This window comes from Aptenodytes forsteri, unplaced genomic scaffold (assembly GCF_000699145.1).
Source record: "Aptenodytes forsteri isolate BGI_AS27 unplaced genomic scaffold, ASM69914v1 Scaffold471, whole genome shotgun sequence".
Lineage (NCBI taxonomy): Eukaryota > Metazoa > Chordata > Aves > Sphenisciformes > Spheniscidae > Aptenodytes > Aptenodytes forsteri.
In genome coordinates, this window is record NW_008795862.1 from 1308456 (window position 1) to 1326986 (window position 18531).

Here is an 18531-nt window from a genome sequence, read left to right on the forward strand (position 1 = left end):
GGGAGTGGGGTGGCGGAGCCCGTCTCCTCCCGAGCTCTGCCGCTCCGTCCTGCCCAGGGTCCCCAAGGAGAAGCCGAAAGCCGAAGCGGCGCCGAAACCTCGTCAGGCACCGACCGATGAAGCGCAGATGGCGGCGGCGGCGGCGCTGGCCCGGATGGAGCTGAAGCCCAAGGCCAAGCTGCCCTCCTCCCAGGAGGCCATCAAGAACCAGGGTAGGAGCTCGCCGAGGGACGCGGGGAAGCTGCTGCGCTGGCGTAGGGATGGGGCAGCCGGGCTGGCTGGGACGGTTACAGCTCCAAGCTGAGCCCGGAGAGGGAGGTCCCAGGTCGGTAACTGCTCGGGTGCGGCTCTCAAGGACGTTGTGGGGCGCAGCTGGCTTCTGCGACCGCTTGAGTGTCATAGAAATGGGGGTGTGGGGGGGTGTCACGCTCACCCGTGGACTCTCAGGCCGGGGACGGAGCACCCGGGTAGGCGTTCGCCTCCCCAGGGCGGCGCTGCGCGGTCCGGAGCCCTCCCAAATCCGCCGCTGTAACCTGGGTTCGTCTCTCGTAGTGAGAAAAGAGCTGATGGCTGAGGCAGCTGCGAGCGAGAAAGGGCTCTCCGCGGAGGAAGAGGTAGGAGAGAGGCGGCTGTTCCCTGATGGGCACCCTTCTGTGCTGCCGCGTCCCTGGCCTGCGCAGACGTGCCAGGGTATTTAAAACCAAAAAAAAAAAAAAACCCCCCCAAAACGTTCCTGGGTTCAGCTCGGTGCCTGGTTTTGTCTTCTCTAGGACCCCCCATCCCCAGACCAGGAAGGGGCAGCTGCCCCCTCGGTTTCAGGGGTCTATTTCATTTGCCCGTTGACCGGTGCAGTTGTAAGGAAAGACAAGAAGGAAAAGCACATCAGAGAAGCCATCCGGTCGGTAAGCGCCACGTCTGCCGGCTGCAGGGCGTCCCTCCCTCCCGTTTTACCTCGTCGTGTGGCGCGGGTCCCTTCCAGCGCTGCAGCAGCGACCTCTCCAACCCTCCGCCTTCTCCCTGTGAAAGCTCCACCGCCTCCCAAAGGGCAACTCCGTCCCGCTGCAGACGTACAAATGCCTGTCCGAGCACCCTCCCTTCGGCCTGCTGGAAATGCCGAGACGGGGAACTCTGGCCCTTGTACCGGTTTTGGCTGGGACAGGGTTAATTTTCCTCACGGCAGCTGGGACGGTGCCGTCTTTTGGATTTGTGATGAAAACAGTGTTGATTACACACTGGAAATGGCTAAACTGGGAAGCAGTGAATAAATTCCTTCGCTTTGCTTGCACGCAGAGCTTTTGCTTTACTTAAACTGGCTTTAGCCCAACCCACAAGTAGTTTCCCCTCCCACACTTTTGCCCTTCCAGTTCTCTCCGCAGGGGGAACGAGCATTGGCTCAGCACCACGGTCAGGCTTAAACCACAACGGACCCGCACATCCCTTCGTGCGGAGTACCGCCGGCTCCCCCCTGACCAGCTTCTCTCCCTTCTCCCCCAGTATTTCTCCGTAGACCCGGTGGCTGCCTCGATCATGGAGATTCACACCTTTAACAGGGACCAGGAGAGAGTACGAGTGGGCGTGGAGACCATGGCCAAGTAAGCGGGCTGCGCTGGTAGGACCGAGGGCGGAGGTAGCTCGCCCTTTCCCTGCAAGGCTAGCAGGCAGGTGGATTTTCTTGCTGTGCTCCAGGCAAAGTCTGAAGAAAAAATGAAGCCCAACGGTCTTAACTGTTAGTTAAGAAGTAAAGGTCAGCATCTTGGAGGTGTTTCAAGAGTTGGTCCGCTAGTCCAAGAGGTTTGGGAGCCGCTGGTTGAGATCAGCCACCCCCCATCTTCTTTCTGGCACGGGCATGAAACACTGATGTATTTTACCTTCCTCAGTTTTTCAGCTCTTTTATCTGCGAGAAATACTGTGAGGTCTCTCAGTCTCTTACACCTTGGGGTAGCGCATCCTGAAGTGCCTGCTTTGATCCATGCCGTGCATTCCTCTTTCTGCAGATACTTGGATAACATCTATCTCCATCCAGAGGAGGAGAAGTACCGGAAAATCAAACTGCAGAACAAAGTGTTTCAGGTGAGGTCAAGACTCCTGCAGGTGCTCTGCCTAGGAAAGTCCTTGCCTGGAGCAGACTACATCTAAATTCTTTCCTTTTCTTCCAGGAAAGGATAAGCTGCCTGGAAGGGATACACAGATTTTTCCAGGCTATCGGGTTTGAGACAAAAACACTGCCTGTTCCAGGACAAGGCAAGAAATCTAAGCGTATTAAACCGGAGTCAGGAGTTGGAGTGGCAGTGGGGCATCCAGGGGAGGCTAGCGAGGCAGCTTTGGTTGCTGAGAGCGCTCCACAGGCTGTAACGAAGGCTGTTACTCCAAGGCTGGAACAGAAACGGCCACTCACCCTGCGGTTCCCCTGTTAAGACATTACGTTTTCTGGAGATCCTTGGCCTTATATTTCATACGTTACTCATGTAAAGAACGAGACTCAAATCCTGTCCTTTTGGTTGCAGAGACCACAGAGGAGTACTACGTACTGAAGGAAGAAATGCTGACCAAGTTGGAAGACCTCAAGGACTACAAAGAGCAGCTTTTAAGCTCTGAGCCTGTCAGAGCCCAGCTAGATCGCCAGCTCTGTGTATTTAAACCGTCACCTGAAGCTGCTCGGTTTGAGCTGCCGAACGACTTTTACAACCTCACTGCAGAAGAGATCAAACGAGAGCAACGGCTCCGGTGAGCGGGCTTGGGAGGAGGGCCCTGACTGCCCGGGGGGGCACGCGGTGCCAGCTGAGGGTCCTGTACCTCTCCTTCATGCTAAAAAATTGCTCTCTCTCTAAAGGACAGAAGCAGTGGAGAAGGCTTCGATGCTGAGGACAAGAGCCATGCGAGAGAAAGAAGAACAAAGGGAAATGCGGAAGTACAACTACACCCTGGTGCGAGTCCGGTTTCCCGATGGATACATCCTCCAAGGTAGAAGACTTCTTACGCTTTCTTTGCGCACCCCCAAAAGCTTCTGAGAATACTTGTGGCACAAGAGCTTGAATAATAAGCAGGCTTGAGGTGTGCTGAACACAGCTGGTAGAATAAAGCAACAACAACAAAAAAAAACCCCACACAAACAGAGTGGGGAAGTGTTTCTCTAAGAACTCTTCCCGTCTCCCAGCCCTCCACCCGCCTAGGGTTGGGACTGGAAGCCAGGGTTGAGTGGAGAGGGAAGAATCTCAAGGCGCTGTTAATTAAAGCGTGCTCTTCCCAGGCTACCGCGAGCAAGCTGGACTCATTAGCGCAGTTTGTTACAGTAACCAGCAGGAGGTTGCCTGTGTGGCGTCAGGCTATGCAACAGTACCAACCCTCTTCAAATTTTGCAGTAGAACTCTGGAAATCATTTCAGGCTTTCCCAACTCTTTGTTACAGGCCGGCAGGGGCTTGCACCAATTGAAGTAATATTTTTTTCTTTGGGGATTCTGCTTTTATACTTCTCAGCTGAAGCAGGCTGTTTCTGTGTCACTGAAGTAGTTCATAAAGTTAGCATCAGTGCGTGAGCCCCACGAAACCTACCACAAAAGGTTAGATTTGGTAAATGCCAGACTCTCTCTCAATATCTCACCTTGTTTTCTCATGGCAGGGACTTTTTATGCACGAGAATCGGTATCTGTGCTCTACAGCTTTGTGAGAGAAGCGCTCAGAGATGACTGGCTGCCCTTTGAGCTGTTGGGACCCGGAGGTCTCAAACTGACTGATGAGAATTTGGCCTTCAATGAATGTGGGCTGGTGAGTTTAAAAAAAAAAAAAAAAGATAGCTGGTACCTTCCACAGGGGTCTTCAGGTTGTCAGAGTCACCTACTGCTCATAACTTAGAGAAGTTTGTGTGTCTTCTGCTCAGTGCTGTGAGTTGTGCTCTGGCCCCTTTTTCTTTTTAAGTGACTTCAAGCAAAGAAGTCACTGCTTGGAGGCTTCTAGCTCTAGGCCGGGAGGTCTGTCTGGGAGGAACTGCAAGGACCTCCCTCCTGTAGGAAATGCAGCTTGCAGTAGTTGCCAGCAGCTCTGTCACAGGGTTAGCATCCACGCTGGGAAGAGAGGGAAGGCAGCAACTGCGAGGCAAGCGCAGCTCTAGCACAAGGCTACCAAGAGAAAGCCCAAAGCAGCGTCCCCTAAGGAGCTTCTCGCAGAAATCCACGCTTGTCCTTTTTAGTTGAAGTACTCCTGCTAAGTTTTTCCAGGTCTGTGAACGTACGCAGCATGTTATGAGGTCAAAGTATAACATTGCCATAGCTTAATAACACAGCCTTTTCTGTTCCAGGTGCCCTCAGCCCTCCTGACTCTCGCCTGGGACGCAGCAGTCATGGCAGACATTCAGGCGTCGGGAGAAGAGCAGCCAGCAAGCCCCCTGAAACCAGAACTTCTCTCCAGAGTCCAGACACTGTCATGAAATAAAGGGGAGTGGATTCAGTGCTGGTGGTTTTAGACTGTTCCCTCATTTTCCCCAGACAGACTGTTGGAGCTTCCAGCTACGTGACCTCAGAAATGACTTTTGTTTTAGCGCTGCAGAGTGGGAGTCTAGATTCTGCCATGTCGCACCAACCTTGCGGTCACCTCCACAACTCCGGTAGCCACACGCTAAGGCAGTCTTGCCCAGTAAGACACTCACAGGACTGCTCTGAATGGCTTTAAAAACCAAGTTCTAGCAGTGACTGCTTGAGGTGTTTCCAAGACCATGATGAAGCACCACTCTCCTCCCTTGGAGGAGGGATTAGGTGCTAGTACTAGGCTGGATTACCAATCGATTGAGCCTGGATATCAGGCTGGGCTTAGAACTCGGCTTCTCCTTTTGCTTCTGTGTGCACCGTAACTCCTATTGGAGAGAATATATTTAGATAAAGTTATGCTTACTCTGATTAAATGGAATATTTAAAGACTCAGTTCTGTTCGAAGTTATTTGAATTGCATTGCTCTTAGAGGTTTGAAGCGCAGGCGAGCTCCGGACAGTGCTGGGGCTGGCACTGGTGTTACTGGTGCAGCTGTGGCATTACCCACCTTTTCACTTCATGGCACCTAGGGACAGACCAGGAGGCTGACAACAGGCAACAACTATTTATGCCGCCCACTCACGAGCAATTAAGCCTCAAACTGCAGCCAGTATTTTAGGGAACTAATTCATCAGCTCACAAGCCATATAAAGTTAAAAGCCCCAGCAGGTTCGTTACGTAAAAAAGTTTGATGCTAGTTCAGTCCTTCATACTTCAATCTTAAAGTTTTTCTGTGGGGTAGAGACCAGCTTTCATGCGTACAGCTTCTATCGTAGCACGGGAGACCGATAATCTACCCCTGATACGTAATTAATACTGGCCTATCCCAAAATAGGAGAAACAAGGTGCATTTTCTTTTTCTTTTCCAAAGGTAAAGCCCTGCTGCTGTTCTCTGTAGCAAGTAAGACCACAAACAGGATGATATAGATAGCATAAATTCAAATATAATTGTACATCATTTATACCCAAGGCCATGCTATACAACATTATGAACAGAGTCATTCCGCCAGTGGCATCACAATAAGCTTATTTCAAAATCCCTCCACTAGTTTTAGAGATAACTTAGATACCTTCCATTACAAAGAAGTATCAAAATTTCAATAATGCTTTATTAAGGACAGATTAATATGCAGTATTTTTTTAAGCTAAAAACTAGAACTAAAAATTTAAGCTTCCATCTGGTCTGAAGCAGAACAAAGTGCTGTCTTCTCTTTACAAGAAATATGGAATACTTTCAAGTATCTTGTTCAAAGATACACAAGGTTTAAAATTTTCTACCTCATTCTACATACATACAGAGAAGTTAGTAGGCATTTAAGTCTCAAACTGTATTAGATGGGCTGACCATGCTGGCGTCCTGGTGAGCAGCTCTTGTGCCGCTGGATTCTGAAGGTGTTTCAGTAACTGCCAATGTAGAATCTGCAAAGTAGAAAATGTGGTGGTTTGGGGTTTTTTTTTTTTTTTTGCTTTTTTAAACATCCTCGTGAATCTAGTAGAATTTGACTACTATATGCTTTATCTGTCTTAGCTTGTCTGCCCATATCTGTTGCAAGTCTCCTTTTCAATACTATTTAAAAACTGGTTTTAATATTGGATTAGCATCAATCCAGAATAAAATTACTTCAACCGTAAAAAGGATCTTCATAATCTTTTCAGTGCTTTAGACTCGGGCAGACTTAAACAAATACAGCTGCATGTGTCAACAAAGCCTGAGGAAGGCAGGCTACCCAATACCATCCCCGTCCTCGGAACAAGAGGTTACAAACCTGAAGCAAGGCTTTCATCTCACTGCAGTCTTGTAATAAGCAAAAGCAGCTTAAGATTAAATGCAAAGCTTCTTGTCAAACAGTTATATTGCCTGCTACGGAAGGCGAGAGGAGGAACGTAGCACCAGCTGAGACAGAAAGAACTCGGATATGTCTAGAATGGGTCAAACACTCTATAGAATTTAAGGCTTCGGGAAAACGCACGAGCCCTTATCTATCAATTAGAGGAGCTGCCCAACACAAAAAACCCACTTCCCTTAATTCAGGTTGTGCCAGTAGCATTGTGAAAGAGCTCTATTGTGAGAGCAGTAAGAAAGGGCTCGGAGGTCTTGAAAGCGGTTTGGAGGAGCTGAATGCACATCATGTGGTTGGTGTTGTCATTGATCTGTATGATCAAGTGTGTATAGTTAAAACCTCACCGAGATGAAAGAGGCCGCTCCGCACCCTCATCCCACTGTTTCCGAATTCATAGCCTGAAAGGATATGCTGTAGCAGTGGAGCTTTGAAAGCTCTTCCCCAAGGGATAACTGGGACACAAATATAAGCAACTGCTTAGATTCTAGAGCCAAGTGTTGATCAGAGCCCTCACCTGTCAAACGTCCGAGAGCTTGGTTATTATCTGCTGTTCCTTCCTTCAGAACAGACAATTCAGCCTGCACCTAAAGACTTCAAGGAGGCAGCAGAGGGGAAGTTACACTCCAGACCTTGTCAGTCCTGGAAGGGCTCTGAACAGAAGCACGCACACCCCAGAGACCAGCCCTGCTCAGCAGCATTTACCGATAGTTAGTGGATCTGCTGATACTGACCCCAACATTCGCTTTTCTTACCAGAAAAAAAAACCGGTAAGACTGGCAGCCAAACGCTAGTCACAAGTACCTTGAGCTATTTAGTCGATGAGAGGAAGAAGGGGAGAAAGGGCAAGAGCAGGTTAGAGAAGACTGTAAATAGCAAAGAAGCATCTAGCATAAAACATAAAAAGCAGAGAAGTACCTAGAATAAAACACGTAGAGAGAAGAGCACAAGGCTTGGTGAAAAAATTGGCAGGAAAACTGCAACAGGCTTAGCCACACACTGTTCCCACTCTGTCGTACCCTCCCTCGGGGGAGCGAGCATCTGCCGAGAGACTATCAATTTATTTTCCCACCTTTGACCGGCTGGATATCCACAATCATGCAGTCGTCATCTTCCTCATCTTCCTCGGTGTCTGCCTGAAATCCATCCATCTCCGCGGCTTCAGCCTTAAGGGAAAAAAAAGGTACCAGCCGTGTATCAGCAAGCTGACGGTGCCAACGTGCGAGACCGAGCACAGCCAGTGCTGTGAAGGACTGCCGTGGGCATTCCTCGCGACTAGGGCTCACAGCACAGTCTGATCAGTCGGGCATATTTGTAGGGAAGAAAAATAAGCAACCCCTGGCTTCGACAGACACTGGCTTTTGATAAAAGGCCTCATCTGCAATGGCACGTACAGCAGGAAGCACACCACGCTTCTGCTCCAGGATGTTTCACTATTACACAACGCCATGAACAGCCTACACATCGACAAGTCAGTTCAAACCTTAATTGAAATCTGACTTGGGTTTGTTGGGGTTTTTTTGGGTTGTTTTTTTTTTTTTTAAGGGAAATCTCCCCCCCCTCTGTTGATTATTTTGGATGCTTTCTTCCTTCTGAAGATGGAAAATGACTTTTGCTTGTCAAGTTTGAAGCGTGTTCTCCTCCCGACTCCTCCCCATCTTTGCCAACTAGCTTTTCTTCAGGGAGGGGTGGCAGTTCTTCCCTTGGTGACCCTATTCTCTGCCATGGGAGCAGCACAAACTACTCGTTTCGCATTGAGAAAACGAATACGAGGAGTGATACAAACTGAAGTTGCCCAGCACTGAACAGCTGTTTGGTTCCCCCCCCCCCAACTGGAACTGTGGAATGAAAATCTCAGACCTAGAACCTGGCCCCCACCCGCCACAAGCTGTTCCAAGAGAAGAAATTTTCAATTTAAATCTTTCATTAAAGTCACAGTTCTCAGATTAAGCATTCCCCTCCTACACGTGTGCAGGTACTGCCCACTTCAGTACCGAGTTCTTCTCTCTCCACAGTTTATGTAAGAGCACCTTTACTTACACGAGCCTTGGCGCGAGCTTCATGGCAGAGTAACACGTGCCAGGGGTAGAGAACCTGGCAGCCTTCACCTACCAATGGTTCCGAGGCTCTGCCCAAGCTCCAGCCTCGCTCAACAGGAAGGATGGGATCGCAATACCTGAGCGGTGCTGATTTAGACGTCAGGCATGAAAGGCCTTCAGGGCTCTGACACCTTTGCTCCCAGCTGCACTGCGCCACACCTCACAAGGGCAGCTTTAAGATGCTTTCGAGAGCTTTGAGGAATTCAGGTTGGTGATGTAATGCTACTAAAAGCCTTTGTTTCGCTATTTCTGCTCAAGCAGTCGGTTATATGCAGAACTTGCAGTGGGTGCCAAGCAGAGATTTTATCCCTGCCTGCCTTTAGTGTATAAGGAAAAAACCCAAGCAGATGGAGTTTGGGGGCTGAACAGCTTCTCACAAGTCTCTGATCCCTATCAATACTTGAACGCGGAGATTTTTCAGCAGAAAAGCCAATAAAGCCAAGAATAAAGCGGGAAGAGGAAGCATAAAAAGCCTTGTCTGAGGCCTCTTTCCTCCCCCTTGTCCACAGGGGATGAGGAATAAGTCCACTGACAGTGCAAACCCTGTCCTACCTGTAGGTTTGGAAGCAAACAGTTGATAACGCCAAGCTTCAGGACCTAAAGCCTCACTGTCTCAAAGGCACAGAGCATCACACAGCTAAAGCACCGACAACATAGTTTTGAGTCATCCTTTTGGATGATTAAGCTCTTAATACTACTTGTGGTTACCCCGAAAAGCAGAAGCAAACAACAGAAGACCACAACAAAGCTCAGAGCTGGAGTAGCAACTACTCCAAATCCATCTCATTTTGTTTCTATGAATTATTATTATTATTTTTTTTTAAACCAGCTCTTGAAATTCAGCATTATGTATGACAGTATAAGCCGGAGACTTTACAGACTATTATGGGTTGAGTTGCAGCACTTACGAACCACATTTAATCTGTACACATGCAACTGATGTAAGCCGCCAGCTCAGGCTATACATCTGGCAGCCATACACACACATAAAAACCTGCATACAAATTATATACAGCTGTAAAACCAAGGCCAAGCAGACACTCAGAAACTATTCACAGCTTGGATGCAATCACTGCCAAATAGCAGAAAAATGGAAGAACAGCAGGAGAGCAACATTTCAAATAGAATAGACAGTCCAAGCTGGAGAGACAAAAGAAACCCATCTCTTTAGAGTCACATAATTTCACTCCTTTCCCCACAAAAAGGGTCTTTTTGTATGAAGATCTGTAGCTTAATATTTTGACTCTGCTCGTGGCAGATCTAGGCCAATCTGGGAGGCATGCCAGGACGCTCGCCTACTGAAGACGCGCAGCTACGTTCCCGTCATTCTTTACTGGGGAAGAGCACCACGAAAGGAGCTCACCTGTTCAGCATCCCGAGGCCTTTTCATGAATTTCGTGATGGACATGCTGCCGGTGGACTTCCTCTTTACCGACGTGGGGGCGGTCTGCAGGACGGCCACGCCTGGCACGCTGCCACCCTCCTCCTTCCCCGAAGAAGGGACTTGCGTGACGTAGTTCCATTGACAAGGGACAGGGAGATGCTCTTGATCAAAACTCTTCAGCACCTCCGAGTGGACGTACCAGCACATCCTATATTCAGGTCTCTTCTCGTACACAGAGTTCTCAGAAATGATTCGCTTTAGCCTGGCTTTGGAAGGGACACCGCTGTCCTCGCCAACAGGCGTCTGTGGCCGGGAGGTGTGGGGGCTCGCAGGGCTTGCGTCGCTACAGTCGGCAGCTGCAGTCACATCACTGAACAGTCCTTGCCGGCAGCACTCCTGGAATTCCTGGATGATCACTTTGCTCCCGTTCACGTTGCCATGCAGCAGCGGCAGAAGCTGGCCAAGGACTGCAGAGAAAAAAGGATGCACAAAGGTTGTGGGGAAGAACTGTTCAAAGGTCAAGAAAAGCCAGGCTGACATAACCGATCAGTACACGCGCTCCAGAAAGAAGACAGATAGGCTGAGATTAATTTTAGATATGGGATTGTAACAGGAGCTAAGTTTGATGTAGAAAAGCCACCCCCAGTAACACCACCACCCTGAAGTGAAAGCTTCAACCCCTGTTCTAGCCTTTACGTGCATCATTCACATCCTTGTGTTAATCAGGTACAGGAGATACTCAGTACTGAAACCTGTCACACAAACTAAATCCTCTCTCCCTGAACAATAAACTGGTCGGTGGGCTCAAGCACTTCCAGTAACCAGCCGCAGTCCTAAATCTGAGTCTACTGAATTCTTCTTGGCTTTATTTCCCAGATTATCTAGAGCAAGAGGTTTTGGAGAGCGTAACGAAGGCCGTACCAGACACAATGCTGGAAGGCTCCTTTCCAAGAACTCTGAGATTCCTTGGATTTCAGACTTGTCGTAAACAGGTCATTCTGAATTTGACACTCAAGACAAAACCCTATTCTTTCCAAAGCAGAGTACAACAGCGCATAAGTACAACTATTTAGCCCTTCAGGTCTTACTTTGCTGATCTTTCGCTCTTTTTTTACTACACTTCTGTATCTGCTGTTCTTCCTCTGCAACAGGTGAATCCAAGATACACGCTGTGAACTGCTGGAGAACCTTTAGGTCCGCATTCGTGCTGCTGTCATTTTCTGCACTTTCCCAGACGCAGCCAATTTTCACAGGCTGTAGAACATGGAACCTCTTCCCCTTGGCCATCAGTTCGTCCCACTCCTTCGCTTTCAGCTTTTGACGAACCTTCTGATTCTCTGGATCGCACTCCTAAAGCCACAGGCGAGAAAGAACTCGAGACATCCATTCCAGGGAAAACAAAAGCTTTTTTAAACGCAGCTTTTTATCATGTTCCCTGAGCTACAGAAGTCTGCTCCTGAACCGTGCAGATCCGAGATGAATTACATCACTATCAAGACTACATGCTTTCTTCATCTGCCAATATTTATGACACGATTCATTGGAAACAGAGACGGAAATCCAGTGACACCCGGTTCACTTACTTCTGTCACTCCTTCATCTTCAGATAGGTACCCATGGGGTACAAAAAACCCATCGTCATCATCTTCATCCTCTCCCTCCTCTTCATCATCCTAAAAATAAACTCTGCTTATTAGAAATTACACCGACAAGTGCAATTGGTTCAGAAAGCTGTTTTTCAGCATGCGGAGTCCTTACCCCTTCACTATGGGAGAGACTTTCGCCCGGTTCCTCCTCTTCCCATTCTTCATCACTATCTACTTCGTAGTCCAGTATTTTCTAGAAGAAATGCCAACATGCCAGTTCTGTAAATAATTTGAGAGCATGACACCAGACCCCATTCTGGGTTTCAAAACTCAGTAGCAAGAGGGAAACATGCAAGTGGGCCAGAAATCCCAGAGAACAAGTGAACTCGGCCAACCGCGTACCCACTTCGAGAGCATAAAGAAAGAAAAGAATCCAGCTACACTGCCTGTGAGGTGCTTACACTGTCCTTTGACCAGGGATTCCTGGGACGGATCATAGTGGTTTTCTTGTTCCACGTGCCCCAGTATGCAGGACGGTGATTCTCACAAAACTGCAGAAGTTTCATCCTACCGAATTTCCCCCTTTCAGGAACAGCATCTGTTTTGCAGTTATCCACTACCACCACGTCACTGTTAAAACAAGAGACCATCTTCAGTCCTTACAGAACACTCCCCTGCTGCTCAGGAAAACGTCTTATAGAAAACTTCAGTTTGGCCACAATACCAACCCAGAGCCTGAGTTCATTAGAACAGGCTCTCCCAATTCTCCTGCAAGAACATGAGCTCCAGACAAGCCACCTCCCTCCTTAACAGCACCTCTGTTTTAGCTATCGGTACGTTTACTTTTTAAAACTGTCGAAGACAAACACCGCTAAGGGCCAGTAGTGTCCAGTGCTGAAAGGCAGCTGCCTGAAGCACAAGATTCCCTGCGGAGAAGGGTTTGAGAAGCCTTGTATGGAATGAAGGAAATCCACACCGTAACGTACCGCTCCCCGTGGAAACGATTCTCACACAAAATGAGTACTCAAAAGAAAAGCTCCATCTTTCCATCATCTCCAATATTAGAATAAGACTACCTTGAAACCATTCTGCAGTTCATTATATAAAAAAAAAAAGTGAAGAAACCCCCCAAAACGCAGACTAACCTGTTTACTATGTCGGCACTGTTACTGACAAAAGTAGGTCCAGTTTTACGTGGTTTACGACACTTTAGATCCCTCAAGAAAGAAACTTCGCTATTCTGTGCACGGAGGAGCTTATCCAGCTGTTCTAAGAAGTCTGGATCCAGGGCAATACGACAGAGGGGAGCTAAGACCATGTTCTCCTTAATTTCAAAAGGAGCAAACTTTCCACAGGAGCCAGCAAGAATCTGAAATATTAAGTGAGGATCGTTAGGGCCTGAACACCTGAGAAACCGCAGTACCAACACATTCAAGATATATAACAAACCTCAATACCAGGTGCTGATGTTTGAGTGAAAATTTAGGTTGAGCCCTTCCTATTTGAGACTCCAGATGATCTCAAGGGAATCTAAGTCTTTACAAGCCAATGCAGCAGAAGACAGAGCTGAGATTTTTACTGAAGCAACTACGAACTTCTTTTGTAGTCTGCTCTGGTCACAGATTTTTTTAATTTTTTTTTTTTTAAATCCTTTACACTTTTGAAATTAGGAAGTAAGAAATACTAATGCTTTGTCCACCTAAGAAGCTCTAAAGGACAGATCAGAAGGAAATCAGCGTCTTTGTTAGAAGACAACTAATGGAAGACCAACAAAACACAGGAACAGCAATACCTCACCTTCGGGGCTTGTGGAGTCTTTGGTTTCTGGAAGAACCTCGTAATTTCTGCTTTCTGTGCATTAATACGCTGAAATCAGAATCAAAATGCAAATTATAAACACAAAGGTAGGACAAGGCCTTCTAATTCAAGGTGAGCTCATGCATGACCCAACTTCAAATCTAGTGAGGTATAAAGCAAAGTTCAGTTATCTACCAGCTCCTGTAACTCAACAAAAAAAAAATTGTCTTCTAACATAACTATGTGGATTCCAGTGTCATTGCTAAGACAAAGGACAGAGTTCACACATGGACATTGAAAAAACAAATGCAGAAAAGACTCCGACAGGTAAAAGCAGAGACACCAACATGTACGAAAGTAACAGACAAGAAACCTGGCACGATACAGCACCACCAGATCAGACTGGACAGGCTGCATCCCAAATGGACACGCGCGCTCCCAAGTGGCATGACCTCGAGAGGGGCACCAAGGCAGGGTGCACTGCCTGGAGAACTGCAGGAGCCCCGTCGTAAACAGCTCAGCAGCCGTTGGCAGGGTCCCAGGAAGCCCATTAACATCGTTTCACCGTAGCAGAAGTCAGAGACAAGCTAGAGAAAGCATTTACCTTTTCCTCCTCTCTTAACCGTTTCTCCTCTTCTTTCTTTCTCTTCTCCTCGAGTTTTGCCCTTTAATATAAAGTCCATGTTAACTGTCACAAATCACGAGGTGTTTGTTTGCACCGAGGAAGAGGTGAGAAGCCCCAGACTTTGACTAAGACCCTATCATGCTAAGCAAGAAGACAGTCTATTCATTCAGTCAAGGACCACACTTGGTTAAGCCTACAGAAGACTCAATTCCTTCTAGAGCAAATATTGACCTGTTTTAGCCACAAAGTAGCTAGGCTGCTTCAAGTTTCCTTCCCTCAATACCAGGAAAGGGTATTGATGTTATTATCAAGTTACAAGCGACTTCCTCAACAGACAGGGCACCAGTGCCAGCAAACTGCAAAAGTACAAGCAAGACTGGTCATGAAGTGGAGCATGACAGCTCTTTTCAGCCATTTCAGAAGCCCAGGTCAGCCTGCAAGCAAAAAGTACTGCCGAGACCAGGGTCTGGTGTACAGAGTCTTTCAAGCGCTTAAAATATATCCCATGACAGAGGCACGTGCTGTTTGACCAGTATAGCCTCTAGAAGGGGCGGTTAAGGTGGGTATGGAAAGGTGCTCACGTCACTACACGTTACTCCCCAGGACCTGCAGAAACCAAGCCACTTACTCTAAAGCTTCCTGCCTCTCCTTGCGTTTCTCCTCCTTCACTCTCAGCTTCTCAGCTTTTTCCTTTTCTTCTTTTTCTTTCTTTTCTCTCCTTTCTTTCTCTTTCAACTCTTTCTCTTCTTCTTTCTTCTTCTTCGCCTCCTCCTTGGCTCGCTCTTTTGCGGCTTTCGCTTCTTCTTTCAGCCTTCCCTTTTCCTCCCTTTCTGCTTGCAGTTTCTGCAGCTTGTCTGCACGCTCCTGATCCTGGTTCAGAAACAAGCCATTAAGCAAGTTGTCTTTTTGTACACAGTAATAGCTGCTGGCATAAAAACTTGAGTAAAACAAGGACTCCATTTTTTCGGCTGAGATACTAGAGTAGATTCTTGCACCCACCCAGTGCTTGACCTGCAGCATTGTCTCTAGCTATCAGAGGACACAAGGTTATTAACCGGTTGCCTCAGCCAGCTGAGCTACCTCGTACTGCCTCTCTGAAGGCATTAATTGCTCTTTTCTCCTAACAAATGGAGGCGTTTCCATTTTCTAAGCATCAAGGAAAGCTTTGTATTCTACTTGCTTCATATTTGAGTCATCTTCATTACCAGTGTAGCACTCTGGAAAATTATATGGGAATTTTAAAAAGTTATTTTTAAATTTAAGATTTCAGATTGTTTCAAAAATACTTTCTTTGGAAATACATCTCTCATGAGCTAAGCTTTCATCCTTTGCATCGATGTGGGGCTACCATGGTATAAGTTTGAAAAGCGAATTTGATCTGATTTTGCATTATAAACCCATTAGGATTTTCTGACGATGTTTTTCCCACTACCTCAGGCAGTAGTGCGAGTCTCCAAACTCCGGATTGTGCAGCTGCTTTATAAGACCCGGAGCTCGCAAAAAACATTGTCACTTGTGTTAGTCCATGTCAGATAACCAGACAACACCAGGCCCTCTAAGCTTATTTAAAGGGGCACTATGGGGGGAAGATTACATTGAAAATGTTGCTGTTCACAGTATTTCCTCCCAAGGCAACTGAAATTCTCATTATGGGTCGACTGACGCATAAAGGAGAGCGTGGAACGACAAATTCAAGAAAGGCATCTTCCCTACGTTGTAGGCACTGGTGACTTCACCAAGAAACCAGGGTATGTCTGTGCTCAGACACACAAGTATCCTCACTGTGTATTTTCAGTTTTGTTTTATTTATGCCACATCTCTTCTTGGCAACATCAAGACTATACTGAACAGTGTCACAACGTACAAATAACTGCAGAAGGCAACCAACACACAAAATGGTGCCAATGGTAAAAACCCAATATTGTCAGAACTGAGTCATGGTAATCAGCGAAAATCCACTGAGCAGTTTGGAAAATGGTGTGAAGTTAACAGCAAGATTGGCGGGTCTATTTAATTTTTAGCATAATAAAGCTTCCATTCTCATCTCTCCCTCACATTACTGCTATTTTTAACATACATGTAGAATGGAAGAACACAACAGATTGGACTTCTATATGGGGCACTGTAAAAAGCAAGCATCTCGGGAGCAGGCTCAGCCACATACAGCTTATATAAAAACACACAACAGTCCCCTCCCAACTTTATAAACTAGTTACTAAGAAACACAATAAGAATTCAGAAGCACAGGCCTTCCCAACTGCAGTTAAAATAACACCCGGTTTTCCAGCAGGCAAAGCCCACTCATACAGCACTGACTGTTCAAGAACTCCATGTGATCCATCAGCCCCCCTTCTATTTAGCATTTTAGGACTGAAAGCAGAACGGGCAGCAAAATTATCGCGCCGCCGTTTTGTTACGGAACAGAGTTTGCTGACTAGCTAAATTCAAGCAAACAGAGACCGGCGCCTGAGCGCTTCCAGCAGCGACATCCAACGGGTTCTTCAGCAAGCCATAAACGCAGCGGCCCATTTGCCTCACTTATTAATGAGGAGCAGGCCCTACGTTTTGCGGCTTAAAAGGGGGAAGGGTGAGAACGGCGAAGCAGGAACCAGCCCTAAATAGAAGGCTCTTAAAGATTTCACTTGTATCTGTCCACTTAGCAGGCTGCACCCACCCTCTCAGGAAGGGTTTGAAAAAAGTTCTCGAAAGCATTTTGACAAGCAGTCAGCAACATTTACAGTTTCTTAATCTCTTACCAAAGTGCACAGAAATGCAGTGCAGGCCACCCACACTTCATTACGTATGCATTAAGAAGCTCTGGAACAAGCCAAGTACTTTAACTGCATGCATTAAGATTCTTCCATATTCATCAGTGAGGAAAACCAGGAAAAGAGATGTTCTAAGTGGACTAAGATGAAATGCAAAGGGCTTTGCTTACTATTCAATGCAAAAGCACAGCAGGTTAACTTTCTATGTCAGTGAAAATGCCTTACTCTTTGCAATCTCAGCTTCTCCTTCTCTGCCGAACTTTTGTGGAATTTCTGAGATACCTGGAATTACAAAATGCAAGTTTTAGAGATCTACATCATTCCCTTTCCATGAGGCACTAGAACTCTTACTAAAAGAACAGCAAGCTTCGCCTGAATTATATTAACATTGTTCTGGCCGATTAGTATATTCAGCAACTTAAGTATTCCTTCAGTATAGGATGTAAGAACACGGCTCAAGCATATCTAACCTCCCCGATTTCCACTGAAGCCTGAATACATCTAAATGCTTCAGTTTACATTAAGTCCTCGTGTTACTAAGTTTTGCATAAACAAATCCCGCTAGTCTACCCAGTTCTGATGCGTCATTTGCAAGGGACTATCACGTGCAGAAGAACAAACAGAAGCTGGGGCTGCTCCGAATCACGACGGCACAACAGAGGACATTTAATTACAGCAAGGTCGCTTCCTTCGAGTCGAACTTTTTTTTTTTTTTGCATCCTACCACTTACTCTTGCTATGATATTTAGATATAGCTTCCTGAATACAAGGACTGTTACCCTTATTTTAACACCGTTTCTTCTTGTAATCACAGCCCTCTTGCTCTTCCACTAGTATCAGCGCATCAACCCTAAGTTCCCAACAGGTCACGCTTCTCATTTCTCTTAAAGCTGTTATTTACAGGGGGGAAAAAAGGTATTTTATGTTTAAGAGCATTGTTCATAGACTGGTCAAAGGCTTAATTTGTCAATATTTCGGCACACTACGGCTCAGTTTCTTGTATCCCCCTCTTCCTTCTCCCGCCATTCGCAGTATAAGGTACCGTGTCCATCCCTGTGATCGACAGCCTAACACAGACCAACTGCTTTATTTTCTATACTCACAGACATTTAAGTTTACACGGTGCAAAGCTGTATCAGGAGATTCTGTATTTATCTGACACAAAATAAGAGTTCTTTCAACTGGGAGCTTTAGTTTATCAGAGCTGTTTCCACCGAGGAAAACAAACATGCCAGGACGGACAGCAGCACAGGTCGAGGTGCAGACGTCCCATTTTGGCAAGCAGCACCTGAGCTGTTCCTACCTTATTTCACGCCATGGGAAACCAATAACTTGTTTGCATTATCATATTACATCAGGACTCAAGTACTTTTTTTTTTTTTTGTTTGCTCTGCTACACTGGAAGTACTTCATGCCTGCTTGAGTTTGTGCATTTGTTTTAGAGATGAAAGATTGCAAGTTTTAACAGTATAAAAATTGATCGTTTTCTTCCTTGATAAGCACGCAGTAGAAGAAATGGAAGACCTGTCACATCGTAAGCTCCAAGCCCCAGCTAACTCATCCATACCTCCTCCAGGCCAGTGAGGTTTTTTTCCCACCTGTGGGACAGTCTCTCCTTAAACCCTGGGGGGACAGTTGGTGAAAGTCTTTCTTAAAAGGCTCAGGATGGCTTTTAAGCCATCTACCTAAGCCTGCTACCTTAAAAGGTAGCAGGAAGGCCAGCAGGAGTAGGGAAGTGATCGTGCCCCTGTACTCGGCACTGGTGAGGCCGCACCTCAAATACTGTGTTCAGTTTTGGGCCCCTCACTCCAAGAAGGACGTCGAGGTGCTGGAGCGTGTCCAGAGAAGGGCAACGAGGCTGGTGAGGGGTCTGGAGAACAAGTCTGATGAGGAGCGGCTGAGGGAACTGGGGTTGTT

At 46.8% G+C, this 18531-nt stretch overlaps 2 protein-coding genes across 2 annotated transcripts in view; one reads left to right on the top strand and one right to left on the bottom strand.

Moving 5' to 3' along the window:
• Positions 1-61: 61 nt before the first annotated feature.
• UBXN6 (UBX domain protein 6) lies at positions 62-4910 on the top strand. The gene is made up of 10 exons (XM_009284055.2): positions 62-212; positions 553-614; positions 771-902; positions 1495-1592; positions 1995-2070; positions 2157-2241; positions 2505-2724; positions 2831-2961; positions 3617-3762; positions 4292-4910. Exons 1-10 carry the CDS (start codon positions 128-130, stop codon positions 4418-4420), a joined length of 1164 nt encoding a protein of 387 aa, XP_009282330.1. The 5' UTR covers positions 62-127; the 3' UTR covers positions 4421-4910.
• A 357-nt stretch (positions 4911-5267) lies between these two features.
• The window catches only part of CHAF1A (chromatin assembly factor 1 subunit A), a gene marked incomplete at its 5' end in the record, with an annotated part of 15667 nt that continues 2403 nt past the window's right edge, over positions 5268-18531 (bottom strand). Inside the window, 12 exons of the mRNA XM_009284079.1 lie at positions 5268-5936; positions 7428-7521; positions 9818-10305; positions 10927-11188; positions 11422-11511; positions 11597-11677; positions 11886-12054; positions 12570-12793; positions 13222-13290; positions 13826-13886; positions 14475-14716; positions 16840-16896. Of these exons, the coding sequence (XP_009282354.1) occupies positions 5839-5936; positions 7428-7521; positions 9818-10305; positions 10927-11188; positions 11422-11511; positions 11597-11677; positions 11886-12054; positions 12570-12793; positions 13222-13290; positions 13826-13886; positions 14475-14716; positions 16840-16896 (1935 nt within the window). The remainder of the gene's footprint in view (positions 5937-7427; positions 7522-9817; positions 10306-10926; positions 11189-11421; positions 11512-11596; positions 11678-11885; positions 12055-12569; positions 12794-13221; positions 13291-13825; positions 13887-14474; positions 14717-16839; positions 16897-18531) is intronic.

Excerpts from the sequence above, each read along its gene's own strand:
- UBXN6 (XM_009284055.2), top strand. The coding sequence starts at position 128 with ATGGCGGCGGCGGCGGCGCTGGCCCGGATGGAGCTGAAGCCCAAGGCC. Across the intron at positions 1,593-1,994 it reads GGCGTGGAGACCATGGCCAA|ATACTTGGATAACATCTATC; the intron begins GTAAGCGGGCTG and ends CTCTTTCTGCAG. Across the intron at positions 2,242-2,504 it reads ACTGCCTGTTCCAGGACAAG|AGACCACAGAGGAGTACTAC; the intron begins GCAAGAAATCTA and ends TTTTGGTTGCAG.